The 20,936-nt window shown below is 38.5% G+C and overlaps 1 protein-coding gene across 3 annotated transcripts in view; it reads right to left on the bottom strand.

Annotated features, from left to right (window-relative positions):
- The window catches only part of FAM171A1 (family with sequence similarity 171 member A1), an 89,934-nt gene that overhangs the window by 4,439 nt on the left and 64,559 nt on the right, over window positions 1–20,936 (bottom strand). For all 3 annotated transcript variants that reach the window (XM_064505994.1, XM_064505995.1, XM_026098649.2), the window contains 3 exons: window positions 17,406–17,582; window positions 2,820–2,936; window positions 242–356 (listed from right to left, as the gene is read on the bottom strand). In XM_064505994.1, the coding sequence (XP_064362064.1) occupies window positions 242–356; window positions 2,820–2,936; window positions 17,406–17,582 (409 nt within the window). The remainder of the gene's footprint in view (window positions 1–241; window positions 357–2,819; window positions 2,937–17,405; window positions 17,583–20,936) is intronic.

The following is a 20,936-nucleotide window of genomic DNA, read 5'->3' as shown; positions in this document are numbered from 1 at the left end:
CACAGCTGTAAATCATAAGGTGCTGTGATTTCTTCAACTACCATCCTACCAAAGGTAGGGATTAGGTATGCTGTACGTAACTAGCAACACATGACATTTATCTCCTTGTTTGCTTCTTTTTCAAGTGCTTGCTTTCTTCCTTTTTTTGTAAAAATGTTTCTGTACCGAGCCTTTAATTTCATGAGCACAGAAAAGCTTACATTTTCAGCATGAACTAAGTAACTAGGATGGTGAATCTTACCTGCAGTAATACAAAAGGAGACACAGCAAGACAAGAAGTATGACAGCCATCCCTCCTAAAATTGCCAAAAGAAACATTGTATGATAGCTGGTAATGTCGTGTGTGACAACAGGACCTGGAAGGCCAGAAAAGAAAATTTAGACCTGTGACAATCTGCAAACAAAAAGAGGAACAACACTTTAAACAAAGAGAGGGACAGCTTCCCTTGTATCAGGATGCTAAGTGAAGAACACTGCCACTCATAGCCCTGGTGCCTATTGAGCTGACCATCTCCGGAGAGGAGAGCGAGTTGTGGAGAAAGCATGTGCCGATTTTCATGACTCCAAGTCCAAATAAATAGATCACTCTGTGGAAAAGCAGTTAGTTTCAAAGGGAGCATGCAAAAGTGAATGCTGCCTTCCAGATCCTGATGCTGACACCATGTGTCATCTCTCATCACTGGAGAAAAGCCATCACAGCATCTTCCAGCACTGTAATGCATGTAGCAGCACTGTGGCTAAAGATTTCTCTCTATAAACTACATTTGTGTTGCTTTGCATTAAGTAGTACATACAGTGCAGTAAAGGATGCAGTGGACGAAGTGTTGGTGCTCATAATTCTAGACGAAGCCAAGCCAAGTGGATCTTCAGTAGCTTTAAAAACCAGGCCACTAGTGAAAGTGTTGTAACTCCAGGTTTCAATAATGCTTCATAAATGTTTCAACATACCAACACATGTATGTGGATGGCATCTGTTCACAATTATGCATGTGTAACCCTGTTAGTTCATAATATCCTTAACATGATTTTAAAATACAGTCTCAGATTTTCATCTGCAGGTAAGGAGATACAGCATCGGCCGACAGAGTAACATGCATGTATTGTGAAGGACAGCAAACATTGACCTGTATACTTGGGCAACATTAAGGTTCTAGATCATGAGGTTTCTAAAACCTTATCTGTGTATTTTTAGTGGTCTGTAGAGCCACTGCTAGGAAGACAATGCTCATTTTGCCCATTTTTTTTTGAGATAAGAAATGGAGTAGAGTCAATGAGGACAGGAAATAAGCAGACAATAACTTGCTTAAAAATAACATCAAATGTATGACATTTGGGAAATCTAAAAATTTATACATTCTATTCTGCTACTACTTTTATATAATTGATACTGTTGCTATAGGACATTAAGCAAACAGGGGAAGAGATAAACCATTTGAGTTTTTCAGTAAAATATGGTTCCCATTGTGACAGAGCTTTAGGAATGCTGATCTAACCCTCATAAAGAAGGAAGAGTAGGACACAAGCAGAAATTCTGCCCTACAAGTAAAACTGTAAGGACAAATGTAAGCCCACTCGGGATAACTTTAGAGTTACATGAGTATAACTTCCTTACAGTCTGGAACAGAGCTGCACTTGGAAACATTTGGCTCACAACAGTTGTTTTTTCTAAGCTACAATTACTTTGTAAGATTCCATTACATTCAATAATAGTTTATGCTGATCTTCACCTGCATCTAATCTCTGTTCAGCAATGAATCAGATGAATATTCCAGCAGTTTCACTTAATATAATCTTAAATAAAAAGCCTGCATAAGGTAACACAACAAAAACTCCAAATGTTTTCTGTATCATGAAGAAACTTGGTGGAATATACAAGCTGAGTTTGAAAATAATCCTCACATTAGAGTGTGTTTTGTTCGTTAGTTTATTTAGTTTGCACAGCCAAGGAAAGAATGTTTCCATTTCTACTGTATTTGGTTCTCATCCAAAAAAAACTAATGAAGAAAATCTCTAAGAGGAGGAATTTTTGGTTGGTTGCCTGGTTTACTTAGAGGTATCTCTGATTACTGGTGACTGGAGAACTAATACTAAGAAACCCAAGCCAGCCACAGATAGAAAAAAAGGAAGACTTGTCTGCAACATTAATAATCTGAACAGGCATAGAAGTACACACAATACCTAGTTCAAAGTGATTTTTCTAAAGCTGCATAAGATGCTTGCAAATGGCAACCAAGAAGCTCATCTACTAATGCAAATCTGCTACCACACCTCCTGGAACCTCAACTCTAAGTTATTCACAGTGTAAATTAATCACAAATACGATACAAAGCCTAAGTCAAGGCAAAATGTGCAATTTAAGTGTTAAAAAAAAAACCCAAAACAAAAAACCAACAACCAGGTCAATGTTGACCTTAGGTAAATTCTCTGTAAGTTTCTGTACAGAAACTCCACAGTGGATATTTTTCTATCTGCTGAAACGCCAATATATTGATATTACAACTCCCTTCATTTTCTAGCAATGGCTCTACTAAGCAGTGGTGACATAAATGCACCAAAGCAAAAACCACTTTCATTAAAAATGTTCCTAATGAAATGATTTGGAGATTAACACGCTCAAAATAATTTTGGAGTACAAGGGTTCCCCCCCACAATCCCCAAAAGATTTTAGCCCTTTACTTTCAGATTTCTGTTTTCTAACAATCCATTATTGATCAAGCTGTGGCATCTCAGATGAGGTCATTCTGAAAAATATAAATATTATATATGAATAAATAATTACTCAATGCTGGACATATCAATAAAATTCAATTCCATCTTACCTGGGATAGCAGGCGACATAGCTGCAACCCAGTAGCCCAGCTGAGGTGCAATGTATGTCCAAGTAAACTGATCTCCTTCTTGCTGTACAAGGCCTAAACTACTCTTCAGCCATGTCCCTGTAAATATAAGGTTGTAGAAAAGCATTACAGATATACCCAACACCTCTCTCTGCAACAACTGCAAACAACTGGAAAAGCAAACTGTAACGAAGTCCATCTATCTGCCTGCACTAAACATTGTATACATTGCTGTAAAGTGCAAGATTACACCTCTGTCAGTGGCATTTGAGGGCTCCCACAAGCAAACATTTCTGTGGCCATTTCAAAAGCTTTGCACATAAAAAAAATTGTTTAAAATGAAATAAAGGTATTAAAGCTTTGAAAAAGGATAAAAGAAAATAATCACTGTCATATTAGATTTCCCTTATTTGAAGATGGATATTTCCAAACCTGATTATATGTAGACATCAAACCTGTCAAAACACACACGCATGCACACATGCACGCGCGAGTTCCCTGCACCACACATTCATCTCCTGCACTGGCTGTCAACTTCCAGAACAGTAAAGAAAATGCTTCCCCTAAAAGTTAGTTTTCCTATACAGAAAACAGACTCATGAATGCCATTTCCAATAGATGTAAAGTCAAGTTGCACCATCTCTGTCATTCAGCAATGTTAAGTCATTCAGAGTGCGTACGGGTTTGGGAATATGGTTCATCTGGTAATGGATAATGAGTTTTTTTAAAACATGTTTTTCAGAGGAAATATAGATTTTTTAGAATTATCAAATGGTAATTTCAAAATAAATAAGACTGACAACCTTAAAGCCATGTGTTTAAGTAGTCAAAACTCTTAAATAGTCCAGATGCACAATCTGTACTACTTGAAAGCTTTTCAATTTTCACGAGGTAAGTTATGTTGCAAAAATTGGGCTATAAAAAACCCTTTAAATCTGAATTAATTGTTTGCATTTTTTTTAATACATTGAGACCCCTGATTCTGGGGCTGTAGGAAAAAAAATCACTATAGTTTCTGATACATTGACTAGCCCATATGGTTTGTATACTGCTCTTATCTTTATTCTCTTTGAAAGAAACACAGGATTGCTATACCACAGACAGCTGAAAATTAAATGATCAGAGTACAGGTAACAGGCTATTTTTTCTAAACAAGAAAGCACATGAATATGTGTAATGGTAGCTATATATGGGCACATGTAGAAAACCAAATGCCTTTGGAAAAAAATAATTCCAGCCAGTGCCTTTCAGCCTTGAACACTTTGTTGAAATTCTTTAGAGCTGCAACAAACACCTGAAACACTAATGCCCTAAATCCCTTCCCTTCCCCTGCTTCCACCCTGCTGCCTTTGCAGAGACTCTTCAGTTGTGCCAGGACAACTGCTTATGGGGCCATGCGACACACCAGTGTGTGCAATGATGCAGGTTAAAAATACCTCTTTTTTGTGTCGTGGGCTGTTTGTAGCCCAGCTCAGTTCCCCGATGGGGCTCACAGGGCTGGGTGAACAGCTATGCCAGCCCAGCTACGAGGAAACAGGAGGCAGCGAGAGCCACTTGGTGGACATGGCTGCGGAGAGCAGTGGTTAGGAGACTGCGCCTGGACACCAAGGGGCATCTCCCAGAGCAGCAGTTCTCGCGTGGCATCACCAGTGGGTGTCGTAGCAGGCAAAGAATTAATGAAGCCTAAAGAAGGAGGTTCCTCACACACCTCAGTGCGACTGCCAGCACAGCTAATCTCAGTATAGAGCTGGGATAAACCCCTTTGCATTTCTGTAGAGTAACTGTATTTCTGTCCAAAGGGAAGAAAGAATGTTGCATTTACCTTAGGCAGCTTCAAATGCTCACTTGAAAGAAAAGTTGTGCCTTGTACCTGTAATTCTTCTTCCTTTAAATAGCTTCCTGTGCATAATTTCTGAAAAGGTACCTTTTTTTCTTCAAATGTTGCTAAAGACTTCATGGATGAGTAAGGTGTACACTTGGCTGTGAGCACAGCACACACTTAAGATTTTTTTTTTTTTTTAATACCACTGATATCCTCATGATTTCTTCAGTGTTTCTTAAATTATCCACCTGTGCGAATCCAGTACATATGAGAATGGCTTTTCTGAATATTTATTTCTTCTTTATGATTGATTTTTCCCTATGAAAGTATACCTTTGAAGTCCACCATTTTGGCTAATAATAAACCCATCTGAATATAGTGAAAGGTTGTTACAAAAACATACACTAGAGAGAATTTCTACATACAGGTAAATATCCATGGCATGCAATGTATTTGAGGCTACACTGAACTTGTGGGCAACAGGGGAAAGGAATTACTGGCATCATTTTCTGTTTCCAAGTACAGTCAGTATACAATAGCATACTATATTATTTCATAACATCTTATTTCATGTTATTCCACACAGAAAGTCAGACCAGACAAGTAATTTTGATTCACAGTACAAGAGAAATCAAAATACATGTACACAGATTTGCTTATATGACATCCATAAATGTTGTATCAGGACACCTCAATATAGCCATTAGTTTACCTAATTTAAAGAAGCATTATCAAGGAGAATAAGAGATTGAACTGAATTGCCCACAGTTGTGTGTCAAGCTTTTGGAAAAAAACAGAAAAAGTAGATTCATTTTCTTCTCCAACAACGGTCACTTTCCCTTCAGATTTTCTACCAATGCACTTTTGAGGAATGTGTCATTCCAACAGCCCTGAATCATAAGTTGAAAAAATGTTCATAGTGTCAAAGACTGCTTCTGTTCTACGTTGCGCCTAAAATGCCATTTGATGAGAAAACTCCTTTAAGCCTAAACATCACAATTTTCTTCTGCAAGATCTGTGAAGCAAGTAATCTAGACCCAGATGCTAGGCCTGAGAAAACAGCTGCTTCAGACAAGCAAGATTATACACCAACTACTTAAATATGCAGCTGTGTGAAACAGAACTTTAAGACTGACAAGGATGTAAAAACATGTTAAGAAAAAAAAAAAAAAAAGAAGAATGGAAGGGCCTGGATAATGAATTCACCATGCCTCCCATACTTTCTTTACAGTCTCTTAAGCCCTTAAATTCTCTCTCTGTCTCTCTCTCTCTCTCTCTCTCTCTCACACACACACAGACACACAGAACACATAAGTATGTAATGTAGCAAAGTTCATTATCTTTGTAGTCTATTTTTGTAGTTACCTCTTTGAGCAGAAGTTATTATTGATTTCTTCACTAGGGGGAACTTGTGTCTAGCTTGCTTTATTCACTTTACATTGCATTCTAATGAACAAAATCCTTGTAATGCCTCTTTAAAAGCCTTTTGCTCAATAATACTGTGCTTGCATAATGCAGCGATCAAGAAGCTAACAGAGGCTGCACTCTTATCGCTGTGAGCAGAGCTCAGCTGCCATCCTGCCAAACAAGCAGCAGCTCAGATTGCTCATATATTACCAACAAAAGAAATGCCTGTATTTGCAATGGAAGCAACAATAGAGTCTACCGCACAAGGTTGGTCAGGCTTCATGCTTGTCTTCTGTTCATTTAGGTCACCCGTTTTTGCTAACTGCTGGATATATTCCAGAAAATTTATTGGTCGGTGTAACAATAGGGAAAAATGGTATTGCCCCTCTCTGTAATGGACAGTTAAGAGTTTTAAAAACATACCAGATACATTATCTGGTACTGGACATCATCAGACAAGACTTACAATGCTTCTCTGTTAAGTATGAGAAAGTCCATACCCCACGCATTAGTATGTGACGACAGCTACAAAAGGAATGCTTTTTAAATGGCTCTGTGTTCACAAAGAACGCAAGTTGCTTCACCAGGACAATGTCAAGCGTGGGTTCCTGAGAACCAAGGGTAAATGATCTCACTGAGTACCTTTTTTGACCTCTTGTTGGCCTAAGAGTTTGCTGAAAATCTCCCCTCTTTTATTTCTGCCATCTCTTAAAGTTCACTGACAAAATGGAGTATCCCCCCAGATGGTGGGAAAAATGGAGAACTCCATCCTCCACAACAGCAGCAAACCGGGTTTGAGTGGAAAGACTCAAAGCACAAAGTCCTGTATTGTTTCTCCTGAGATCGAATAGCCAAAAGCCACCAAGGCATTATGGGGAATTGATGTGCCATCACTATCTGCAAGTCCATCAGAACATTTCCAGTTCTCTCTCCTGTTTCATCCGTTATGGATTCTAATACTCTGGTTCTAATATCACTTTTTGACTACCATTGAACACCAAGTAGTGTTCCTATAGCTTCCTATGGGCAATTCCTTGCAGTAAATAACTAATGCCAGACCTTATACCAAGCAAAAATCAATCACATTGTACTTTCTAGCTATACTCTTAACCTTTCAAACTACCTTGAGTAAGCAGAAGTGCATAGCTGTGCAGCCTTGAGAATGGACTTCCTATCCCATCCAGGATTCTTCCTTGCAATGGGAAATAAGATGTTTTCCTTTTCTGAAGGTGCAGCTCACTACCCTCTGTGTCCCCACATATTTGCTCTTGTGAATGAGGACGGAGGCTAAGGGGCAGTGAATAAAAATCTCCTTCCATTTCCTGCCCTTTCCCATCCACTAGCTTGCAAATGGCGTAAGGGCAAGCAGTCCTGGTTTCTTCTGCGCAGGCGGGATTACAATTGCAGGAGAACCAAGCTGAAGCACTCAGGAGGGAAGGGAGGTCTTACCTCCCTGCATGGCTGAGTGTTAGGATAATTTAATTCATTATTATTCAAACCTCCTCTACCCATCTACTTTCTTTCTCCCACAAGTCAGCACAACCAACTAGCTTCACTGCTTACTAAGTTTTACACAGTGTGCCACATTATTAAGTAATAAAAAATAAAGCAGTACAAATGATTGGATGAAGTGGAACCGATAATCTTTGTTCAAGGTGGGTTCTGTAGTTCCAGAGAAAACACACCAATGCATCTTTGGAGAAGAAACAGCAAGTTCAGTACAGTTTGTCAGCACTGTATGATTTGCACCAATTTGCCATCAATTCATAAAGAGTGTCTGGTGCTTCATGGAAAAATTCTATATATAGAGACATTCTTGCTTGTAGATCATTTTTACATTTCTCTTCCTCTTTTTCCTCTATTACTGCTCAGTGGAGCCAACATGCTGATCCAGGATTCAAGTCAGGGGAGCTGTCTCTTGGCTCAAACTTATGGCAGGGGGAGAACCTAGGAGTTTAACTCTTTCCTCGCCAAAATATATTTAGTGATACTGATTTTTTTTTTGAATAGATGGTGTCATTTAACAAGTATTTTCTTGAAAAGTTTTTAACACAACTGCCGAGTCCTCCTTTATACACTCAACTTAAAAGCAAGATAAGAAAACAACCATTATTAACACTGCAAAGTATATAAAAATCAGAGTACTTTAACAGAAATACTAATCAAAAAGTAATCAGATAAAGAAAGCTGAGCTTCAACTGACTGAAAAATACCCAAATACCAGAAACTATTTGAAGACTGCTGCAGAGCAGGAGAAATAAGTACGGTTACAGAGAAGCATCTTATTACTTTGCCATAACTTTGTTTCTGATGAGAATGCTTATTTATCTCAGGCAGCTTTTAGGACTTGCCAATGGGAGCAAGAAGGGATTTTGATAAGTGAGTTTAAACAGCAAAACTCTCCATTTCAACACACATTCTGCACTAGAAGTGCTATTTTTGTGATTTAATTTAGCTTACTTCCAAATCAGATTGAAAAATGGCACCTTCAGCAAGACAAGTGTCCAGATGGGTGACTATTGCAGAAAAGCCATTATAGAAAAGCTGTTCTAGACTATTTCCCTGCACAAACAAGACTTTGCATGTATGGCCAGTCTGCGCATAAAAGAGCTGTTGTGTTGACTTCAAAAGACACCATTCAGTGTGACAGCTTGCTGGATCCAGACGGCAAGAATGGCTCTGCTTTTGTAGTCTCGATGCACGATGCCTCTGAATAAGACATTACTTTCATATAAGGCTAGACCCTATCACTTTAGATTAATCTGCAGTGCAATGCAGGGAAACGTAAGCCTCCCTGTGTGTGACCATGCCTGCTGACAACCCCACACTGCTCCCGCTGAAGCCAATGGCAAACTTCCTACTGGCTTACGTGAGGCCGGACTGCGCTCAATTCAGGCAGAACTGCCACACAAGGCCATCTGCTCTAGATAGACACATGTGACTCCTATTAAAGTCAAGAATAAAGGAGACAAATGCCACTCTTAGCCGTGTGTACGGACTTCAGTGGGAGTCTGCACATCAGCATCCGAGCACAGAACTCGCCCTCTGGGAAAACATATACTAGTGCTTACCTCGTGTCAAACTTTATCAGCCGACCATTTCAGAGCCTCCCAGATCTTTACTGCAGCAGTGCCTTCTGCTTACTTGGACTGTGTACTCTTCCCACCACTGATCAAAACAGCTCTGGTAAATGACTGTCAGAAGCACGTACTCTAGCTAGCAGCTTCCTCTAAGTCCTAAAGTCTAAATAACACAAGCATTTAAATTTATGATAGCTATGTTTTTTCCCCACAAATCACTTTTACATATGAGCTTTTGGTAGGAAACTCCTCTATTGATAAAATATCATTTGCTTTTTATTTTCTTTTTAACAACTGGTGATAGGATCATCCAACCACACTGAATGCCACCAAGCAGGGAAACAAAATTGTGCTACTTACAGCACAAATGATTTGGTTCCAGTAGATTTGACAAATAAGAGGATTCAATTAGCCTGAGAGCAAATTAAGCATAATCCCATTATATGAATTTATTTTTATTCACAAGATTATCTTCCCTGAACAGAAGAGTTTTGGAAAGAAAGACACTTTTAACACTACTATTTAATAGCACAGATGTTTAGATAAACATTTCTTAAAGAGAAGTGGCTTTCCTTCAGCACAGAGCTCTTCTATGATGCCTATGATGTCTTGGATTTCACTGCTTAAGCAACAATTCAGAGTTAAATGGAGATGTGTGTGTCAAAAGGAATGAGACAGGTCAGTATCAGATAGAGTGTGGGACAGCAAAGGATATTCAGAATACACTAACAGTGTTTCTAGCAGTAATTGATTTAGACAATTCAAATGGCAATGTCCTTATAGAGAGTTAATGAAGGACAAGTTTGTGAAAATACCTTCAAGTATGTTCCAGCATACATAAATTGTACCTTTTCATTCTACCTACTCAAACTGCTTATTAGATTTTCTTTTCCAACAGAAAACCACCTCAAATCTGCGTCAGCATCCAAGTTTTACTCCAGAAGGATGGGGTTTTTGGTTTTACTTGTGTTTATTTTCTAAAAAGCTAAAAGCCACGGAAATAGGAAGTTGAAAAACTCCTTCTTGACTATCAGTAGACATTATTTTCCTCTCCCCTCCACCCCCTAATACACAGAGGTCTAAAAATTCTTAGCATTTAAGTTAATATTACAATTTTGTTTTTGGAGTTGCTAAGCAACATCAAAAAAAATAAATGTCCCTGCTCTGAGCTCATGCTTTCATTATTCTTCCACTTTCACAGTATTTGTTACACAAGCCTTCCATGCTTAAATCCTACTACGGGTTTAGCAGTACCATCGTTATTTGTTGTGCTGTAAGGAAAACACACACTGATAACATGGTATCTAAAAGATTTTTGCAAGGAAGAAATCTAACAGTTCAATTTATTACTAGTGTCTGAAAAGCTTGGCAGATTTTCTTTGTCACCTCTACTCATTTTTTCCCTTAAATCACCTGCCAAATATTTAACAGAAAAGCATGACGATTTTCATTATTTAATAATTTTAATAATGTCTGGGCAGAAGGCAGGGCACACTGTGGAGAGAACTGCTTGCATTGTTTTGGTCCCCTCAGCATTTCCTTCCTGAATGCCAGAACAGAAGAGACTTATTAAAAAAAAATGACTTCCATACATAAACCAGTAATTATATTTCAAATGGGAAAGCTTAGTTATGCTTGCTGCTCCACTATTTCTGGTCACTGGTGTACATGAAAGATACTGCCTTTAATACTGACTTTATCACATTATTAATCACATTGTCAGTTACTGACAAAATTACTACAACAAGTAATAAATAAATAAAAGCCTTGAAAAAATTCAAAACACTTTATGCCTTTTACTTCATTCAGCCTTCCATCACACTCATGTTCAGTTACTATTTTTCAAGCTGGAAGTGGAAGCCAGAAGCACATTGTGACTTGATCTGTCTCCCCAAGGCTGCAGAGGAAGGCTGCCTCATGTCTACCTCAGCTTCTTCCAGCCCCACCCAGACACTTCACACTTGCCCCTCTTTTCTTCTACACTGAGCTAATGTGATGCATCCTCCTGCTCTCTGCACTCCTGCCTCTACTTCCACCATCACCAATTGCTCTCCAACTCCAGCAGTCCTAAAAAATACAATAATCCTTTCTCCACTTCCTGAATTCTAGTGTCCATCTCTTCCCCTCTTCTACTGTATGGTTTTTGTAGGTGGAGCTACAGTGCCAGGATACAATGCGTAGTCCGTTATTAACATCATGCCTGGGGACACTGATTTTATTTGTTTCAAGTTTTATTTCCTTGACACAAACCAGTAGATTATTTGTGCATCATCACCACATTTTGGCACCAACTCAGTCCCTTCTATGTCCTCTTAATCTCCACATAATGCCATACCATGTATTCTTTTAACTCATCTGCTGTGCCACCAATTCCTATGGCCACCATTCACGCAACTAAGATGGTACACGGGGGAGAAGGTGGGCAGAATCAAAGTCAAAGAATCCATTGACATTACTTACAAATTTGAAAACCACATCTGTTTTAAAAACAATGTACATATTGATAAACAAACAACAAACGCCTCCTGTGATCCACTGCACCTCTCCCAAGAATCATGTTAGTGAGAACGTACCTCAGTGAGCTACACTGTCAAGCATCAGAGGAAGAGCTGCTTTTCCTTTCAAAGCTGAGATCTGTCTACTATGCTGCAATTATATCTGCACCTATTATGTAGGAATCATACATGATAAAAAGCTGGGTTTGGTAGCTGCCATTTCTATGGCAACACACAAAATACAGAATTCTTTGAAAGAGTTAGTTAAGAATCTGTATCCCTCAGTGTTATTCAGTCTTTTATGAATAATTTAACCTTGACAGTTGAGTTAAAAAGAAAGTTAAAATCAAGTTGTCAAAGGAAGCTTGGTTTTCTCCTGGTAACCTGAAAATAAATCTTCATATTACCAGCAAATCTGACCTAGAACCAAATGTTCTGGATCTGGTTACACCGCTTTTATGAAATTCAAACTTTTAGGGACAGGGAATGTGTTTTCTTGCACATATGCTCTGCCCTTCATTCAGTAATGGATCCTTTGCCGGGGCTTAGGACAATATGAAAGCCAGTTAAAGTAACACAGTTCTGTACACTTCTCACACATAAACTTAGTGAAACCCACTGAGAAGCTCTTGAAAAGCCAGATCATATAAGCAGCTGTATGTAGTCCAAATGCAGTCCATCTATCCCAAGTTCAGAGATACGTACTCATACACGGTATCAGATACTCCATCCAAGCAATGGAACACAAATCTTTTTCCTGATAAGTAATTATTTTATCTGTCATGCTGCCCTGTATGAATGTGGTGCCAACTGGAAGTTAACTAAATTCACAACAAAATGGATTTATTTTTTAAACTGTGAAAACATAAGTCATCCTTGTCTTTGGCTGAATTACCATTGCTACCACATGAGAGGTTTGAGCACAGACTTTTACAAGTTATCTTATTTACAAATAATTTGCAGTAAATTAGGAAGTTAGATGTAATCTGTTTATGTTTTCTGTCTGACAATAGTTGTCCTTCTCTCCTTACAAGCACTATGAACAGAAAGCAAGCATCACGTCACCTATGTGAAATACAGCAAAACCATATTCCAGTTAGTACCAATACCACTTATACATAAGAATATCCTCGTGGCTTCTTTTGAGGACAGAAAATATTATTTTCATTTTGCTGAAGAAGAAACAAGTAGGAAACCCTGACCATATCAAAAAAAAAAGAAAAAATCAATGGAAATTTTGCCATTGAGGGCAGGCTGTCACCCAGAAAAAAAAGTACCATATTTTCAAGTGTATTTAGACATCTATTATGGCATTAAATGCAGACAGAAAGCACTGACCAAGCTCTGCACGAGTACATAAAGTATTGTTCTTTATAAGCTATAAAGAGTTCCCCAAGATACTCTTTTTCTCTCTCTCTTCTGCCACTGCTTTACATTAATACATGGTTGAGATTGTAGTCACTGGGGAAAACCTCCTCCTCTGCAAAGATGCTAGTAATTTCAAGACAACAAGGTCATGTCTAAGATGTACACCAAGTATTCAGGGAAGATGAAGAACAGAGAAATAGTACTCTGAGCCACATTTTGCTTCATTTACACATTAGTGCACAAAAGGGAACACATTTTAAGGAGTGAGGAGAGAAAGGGTGGAGGCTTAACCCCTTCATTCCAGGGTCCTTTGACAAAGAATGTTGAAAACGGAGTTGAAAATATTTGCCTATTTCTTGCTGGGATTAACGAATTAACAGATGTATTGAGACTGTCACTGAAGAATAACTCCAAAATTCTGTATTCTGCACTCTGGCATATTTGGTTATATCTATAGGTTTCGTAAAAAACCTACATACAGCTCTAGATACAGCTCTAGAAGTTCATATGCCACATTATGCTTCTATACCATGCGGTATGAAACTGAGAACTTAAAATGGAGAATGCTGATCTTACAGTTTAGCTCACAAATCATATGAAAAATAGGCACCTTAACATAAAGTATAAAGAATCCAAATGGGGGTTGAGGAGAATATAGCAGAGCAAGTGCTGTGTTACTCAGTCCAGCTGGTAGGAGCTGGAAATGATACAGAAGGTACAAAGTTTCATTTCTGCTGGGATCTGTAGTATTCATTTCCAGCACTTTTGACAGAAAAAGACAAAGCTAGAAATAAGTCTTGGCCAGAAATTTGGTGTTCAAGAATAGAGAAATTAATTATATTGCTGTAAATCCTACTGACATCAAGGCAAACATACAGGAAGTCATGATCCCAACCATCTGTTTATGGATAAAGAAAAAGAAAGGTTTTCAATCTCTTCAGATTCTGAGGGAAATGAGATAAAGCTTGCAGAAGAAAAAAAAAAAAAGAAAAACCAAAATAGTTAGCAATCCTGATTATAACATGATAATCCAAAACATCTCTTATGTTCAAACCTATACGTATGTATCATAATACATACAAAAAGGCTCTTCCAGGGTTATGTGAAATCTGAGCGTCAGATACAGGCACATTAACAGTGCAGAATGATGAAGTTGCATTTTAGTGTATATGACTCCATAATGTTGATGCATCTGTGCTTATCATTACCGACACTAAGAACTGCAGCAGAGAAGAGTGGTGGAATGTATCTCCAACATGAGAACAAGGTTGGGTGCATTCATTTCTCCTAAAACTTCTCCAGGGCATAGTTAGTTGCTGTTCATTTTATTAATTATTCAAAAAGGTATTACTGCTTTAATTTGCTTGCTGTGCACGCAAAGCAGTAAGTTTGTTTTGTAATGAAACATCTTATTTGGATCAGTATAAAATAGATGCAGCAGATTGTCTTATTTTGATGTCAGCCTGCTTTTTCTGGCTGTCTACTTCATCAGTGTCAATGAAGCCACCCTCAGCCTTAAGTAAACTATGCTGTTTCTCCCCAGTCCTCTCTCCAGCACAGAAACTGTGTTAATGAAAATACAGATTGTTTATGGTAAACATCCTAAAAAGCCATTAATTATTTTTGGCTGCTGTAATATGCAAATATGCATAATTTCTGTAGAAACTATGAAAATCTCTGTGCTTCCAGTCAGATGCCCCTGGGTTTACATTAGTGCATCATGTGCTTAGAACAATGTATGAGATTCTAAGGATTAAAACATATTTTTAATATTTCTGTCCTTTCTCCACTCCCTCTCCTAAAAGTGAAATGTATTTCTGCCTTTTAGAGCACATTATACTTCACAGAGTAATGATGAAAACCACATGTATTCTGAACAAAAACAATGGTTTGCATGAACAAGCGCCCACTGTACTGCTAATACATTAGAGAGAAGCACGCCATTATTGCCTGGTAATGCATTCCTAGTTCTCCATCTCTGGCATTTACTCAATTTTCAGATACAAGTGTGAAAACTTAAGCCACCGAAAATCTATTAAGGGAAGACCACAGCATAACTAGCACTGAAAAAAACAGCTCCTGAAATGAAAGACAAAATCAAAATAATGAGGTCAGAGGGCCAATCCTGACAAGGCACAGATCTGACAGTGCAAATGGATTACAGCATCTTATTTGCCACTTAAGGAAGTCAGCATGGAACAAAACCTTAAAGGCCAAAGCCACCCCAGCCAGCATGCCTCCTCCTCCCTTCATAGTCCAAGCACAACAGGAATGAGGGAGGTGGCAGGGTACCACCATGTTGCAGCAAGATATGGCTAGCTTGACAGCCTTTAAGGTGCTAGTGTAGCCTGCACAAGATAGAGTAGCTGCTCTGTTTATTAGATTAGGCTGCTCTAACTTGAACTGGTTGGGATGTGGCCAAAATTCTCCTAGAACTGGCATGCTGCAGCCAGGGCTTAAATGCATCTTTGTTGAACAGCTTCAGTTGCACGGGAAGATGCTTACTTCAGCTCAAGTGTGAGCTGGAAGCCTGAGCATAACATCGTCAGTACCTTCCTCTCCACAGCTTTGTGAAGTTAAGTGGCCTGATAAAAACCTTATTTGTGTAGTGGTTCTTATGCCTTCCCCTTCCAACATCGCAAGTGCCCCAGCAGTTTCTCATGAAGCAAAAAGGTTGAACTTGCCTGAAGATTGGCAGCATCATGCCTGCAGCACTGATTAATTAACCCATATTGAGCTATACTAATACATACTACACACACAACAGGGTAACTAGCTCTTTATATGCAACAGTGAAAATCATATTCTATAGTGAGAGAGAGCTTTTGTGGCTTCACTGCAGAGGCACAGAAATTTGGCCATAAATGAGAAAGTGCTATAATCAAAATCAGAAACATTTTACTAGCAGTGAGGCATTGAGTAGCCAGCAATGAGGCAGGCTATAGGCAACTGACAGGAAGGATTAGGGATGGACTGCTTCTTGTGGAGAAAGTAAATGTGAGATGGTCTTCCCAGTCTTTCTTTGAACTAGTGAAAACAAAACAGTTTTTAGAATCACGAGTCAAAATCAGTTTCAGGAAGAATATAAGTGAAACTTACTGTTAGGGCAGCACTAAAAGATTGCCATTTCCCCAGTTAAGGGAAACTCTAAATCCTTTCAACATACTCTTCCTCTACAATTCAATCCTGGACTATATTCAAAATTATTTTTTATTAAATCCTACAGCTTTACCCTCTAATACATTCAACAGCATCTTTTATCAGGAATGCTACTTGAAAAAAAATCACCTTTTGCAGCAGAGGCAGGAAGGAAGCAAAAAGGTTATTTCCCTCTTCACCTCTCTCTTCCCTGCTCCCTCCTCCCCTCTGTCATATACAGTGGTTTCATGCTAGTCGTTCTACTTCTGGATGTGATCATAAAATGCCTCAAAACTTTTGCGTTGCAGGGACAAAAACCCACTAGACAGACCAACACTTTTTATTTTTCTCTCTTCCACACAGTCTCTGTGCCCTTCTCACCTTCCATTCTTCTTTCCTGTCTTCTTTTTCTTAACAGTCACCTGGTATATACTTCAGAGGGCACAGTGGAATAGGTGAAGTGGAATCACCCCTCTTCAGAAGACTAGGACAAGGCTTATGTACTTCTTAATCCTTTACACTTTGAAGGTATAAGGAAGGTCAGCATGGTATACCAGCAAGCAATGAAAAAACAGTGGAGAGCCAAAAGCAGAGATTTCTGGAGAGATTTCTGTGTTCCTGCTCACAACAAGGTTCATCCTGCAATTTTAAAAAACTGAGTGCATTTAACAGATTATGTTGATAAGGTCTTCCATCCTTTCAAATGTTTCATGAATTTTGCTTGCCTTTTTTTTTTTTTTAAATAATCTGTATGTATTTTCCTTCCTGATAGCATTAGTCAATCTCAAAGTCATTCACAAAAAGTTACCGTTATGTTTCCTAATGAGAGCCAAGAAACTGAGCCACAAAGACATGAGATGGACCAAAGGTCAGACAGCTGACTAGTGGCAAAGACAAGACTAGCTCCCGTTTCTCTAGACTTCAATTCAATGCCATTGCTGATAGGTCTCACTGTTTCTCAGTCTCTGGGTAAAATCAAATTCTCTCAAACTAGATTTAACATAAAATACTTAATATTTGCAAAATGTCACATTTACAATATTTTTTTGATATACAAGTGGAACACAATGCTATTCAAATATATATACCTAGCCGTATTGCTTTATACAATTCATTGTCTTCTCTGCTTTTAGACAGAAAAAGAAAACAAATTTCTCTACGCTCTAGCGAGGACCTTAACATGACAAAATAAATGCAGTGAGACATTAATTTCAGACAAACAAAGCCATCTAGGGGATCACAGTTATGTGTTACCTACCAAATTTTTGGTCAAACCTCCATGCTGGAACATGTGCATTGTGCTTCAAGTTGCTGTTTGTTGGCAGAGGCACTGTTACATAGATGGGGCCATTCACTGGGATTGGAGTCCCATCACTGTTGAGAAGATGAACGCTGACGGCAGTGACAGGGGTGAGGTCATACCTAGTGCTGTTACCTACCAAGAGAATGAAGGAATATTCTGACTACATATTTTCCCAGCGTTTAAGACACACCCATCTGGTTCAATATCACAGTATTGGACTGATATACTTCTCAAGGAAAGGTGATATGAATCTTCCCTATCTCACAAAATTCACCACAACCAAGCTGTATATACTTCTGTATTTTTCACTTAATAATTTTGGAAAATTCTAGAAGTCCTGCATATATTTTCTCATCTTCATTCATCTTTTACTTAATACACACAAGTATTGCAACCATAATCATGGCAAAAATCTTACAAGCTTTTATTTGTATAAGTCTATTATATTATAACCACCTCACACCCAGCCATGCAGTGGCACTGCAAAGGATGGTAGCTCCATAAGACTGGTAAGATTGCTGGGTGTATTTCCTTTGGCTTCTCACTGAAATGAACCAAGCTAAATGGATGACTATGATATCCAACTTTTTTTTCAATCTGTGTAAGGTAATCATCATTCTTTACGTATAAACTGTGTGCTAACGGATGTTACTTCTCAACAACAACATGATTTATAAAAATATTATAAGCTTTCAATCATTTAACCAAATGAATCAATGACAGAGAAAAAAGGAAGGTGTACATAAGTATTCATGGAGGGGGAAAAAGACCTTTAGGTACTGTTTAAAAATCAAGAAGATCTAGAGCGCAAAGGAAGAGGTAACAAGCTCTAAATTGAAGAGACTGAGCTTCCAGTTTCACAAGGGGGTTTGAGCCCATGCCAAAAGGAGCAGTCCTGGGGCCTCCTCTGTGCTGGCAGAGGTGGCTGTGCAGCTGCTAATCCTGCCGTGGAGCTCATCTTTATCTGCACATAGGGACAGGTAGAGGGGTGCAGAGCTGGGTGAACAGAGGCATACTATCCCTTCTGTAATCCTGTTGCCTCATATTAGCATAAACTGCCTGTAAAGCACCTTCCCACCCAACAGTGGTATGTCCACCTGCTAAAACTAAGGCACTGAAAACAGGCAATATTTCAGTACCAGTTCGTTCGTTAGGATGAATACATTCAAGGCAACAGTGGGAAAGCATGAAGAACTTCATGATGTCTCCTAACAGTGACTAAGTCTCAAGGAATGGCCTTTATTAAATTCCACATCTCTAAGTGACAGTCAGCTCACCAAAGCTGGAGTTCCATAACCAGGAACAGGGGGGAGACAAAGCTCCTAAAAATTTTAAACTAATTCAGCATTTATGAGAGGTGCCAAACTGAAGACACTGGAAATAACCACAAGTAATTCTGCATAATGCTTACTACAGCATCACTTCTGACCCACGTTTTTCTCAGATGTCAAGGAGAGAGTCACTGTCGTGAAGCTGACAGTCCGAGGAGGGATGAAAGTACAGACACAGGCACATACCATTTGCTTTGATCCACTATAAGCTGTGGGGCAGAAGCATATCTTCCAGAGGGATGAAAGTGCTGAGAAAATAGGTGCTCTGAAGACGGCCATATAAAAAAGCCGCAGACGTGACAGGAAAAAAAAAACCCACAGAAAAATAAGGTTTGGGAATTCAATTAGGGAGTAGAGGAAGGTTGCCAGTCCACCCAGGCATTTATATCATCAGCTCCAATGGTGCAAGATATCATCCTTAGAATATAAAGCAGAAAGAGGAGCGAGTTGGTGGGGAAGAAGCTGTTCCTTTATTCGTGATTGTCCACAGCCTCTGCTATACACCTGTAATTTCTGTCAGATTGACACTTTTCCCTAAATCGCTAGACTTAGACCACCAATTAATTTCACACCAACCACCATGCAAGTGCACAACAGAACTGGCTTTCAATCTCCACTGATCTGAACTATATTAAAACTTCTGACCTATCACAGTAAGGCCACACATGCCATTATTAATCTCCTAAACCATCTATTCTGCACCTTAAACTCTAAATTCAGTGATGACAGGTATCACAGCACTGCAAGAATTCTGTCAAGTGCATTCAACATTGAAGTGTGAGAGATGATTATGAAAATTTTGGGGAAGGTGCTTTATTTAGAGTGGGGTTACACTGAGTGGTAATTATGTTTATGATAACTCAGGTAAACAGCATTTAATTTAAGATGACAACGTATACTACCAATGTTAGCACAGAATGAAATACCAAACAACCTTCCCTCAGGCTGATGTCAGAGAAATAAAATCCTGTTGCTAAATTATATCATAACTTGGTCAGGTTTTGGCATACACAAATTCAAAGGGTATAACATAAATATTTCTAGAATCTAAAATTAATATCTAAAATTAAATTATTTTTTATACTTTAGTTGATTATTTTTAGAGATTTAGAGTTTTAAATTTTGCTTTCATTAGTGTCTTGATAAGATATGATATCTACCTCATATCTGTAGATATGCATTTTCAGCCCCCCAAAAAGTATCCTGATGGTGAAACACTATTTTCATCTTTTTTACTTAAGGAGCACTGACATTTCACTCAGTGCTGGGCTGAACAAGTTATATTAGAAGATAAAGAAGTCTCTGAAATCTACTGACCTGTGGCAAGAAAAAAATCCTCTGGGCTGCCACCTTGTATGGTAGATAAATGCTAATTAAAGATAACTTTTCTCCTTTCTGTTGTGAAGCTAAACTAAAATCAATGCTTAGGAAACTCTCAGATGCTATAAAATGGTAAGCACATGCACAGATTAAATGGGAGTTAACTTCAATAAATGTCAGCTTTCATTTATCGCTTGCCATTTTTGACATCTGGTGACCTGTGAAAAGCTCTAGAAAAGTCAAGAGAAAATCTACTGTAACTTAGATTTGACTCTTCATAAAGAATCAAACCGCCTACAAAACCATCAGGAGTAATGATTATTAGTGAACATAGTCCATTACTGCAGACTATGGAAGTTTTCTTTAGTTTGGTTAAAAGGATAAGATTCTGTGAAACCACCCTAGTGCTCACTAGCTGGTCGTTAATACAAACAATAAGCTAAAATTATACAGGCTTCTCACTATTTGCTGCTAAATGTGTTGAATTTTTATGTTTGGAACAGGCTGATACACGCACTGAATTTTCACTGCTCCGTATTACTACTTCAACACCCAGCTGGGATTATGGGAAAACTCATTTCTTCAACTCCAAGAGAATAGATTTTAGTTAAAGCAACTGTAAAGTCAGCCTAGATAAATACTAGCCACAAAATTGAGCATATTTAAACAAATGGGAGGACTTGCTCCAAAAGTCTACACAATTGTAAATGAATAGAAGAGTACTTGAAAAAAAAGCGGCCGCATTCATGACCAATCTACATTTTCCCATGCAAATTAATGCTAAGTTACTTAAGAATTCTAAAATTTGTACATGGTATTTGTCTTCTTTTCTTGA

The sequence above is a fragment of the Dromaius novaehollandiae genome, chromosome 2 (assembly GCF_036370855.1).
Source record: "Dromaius novaehollandiae isolate bDroNov1 chromosome 2, bDroNov1.hap1, whole genome shotgun sequence".
In the NCBI taxonomy this organism is placed as follows: Eukaryota; Metazoa; Chordata; class Aves; order Casuariiformes; family Dromaiidae; genus Dromaius; species Dromaius novaehollandiae.
This window is presented reverse-complemented; position numbering and strand designations above follow the sequence as displayed.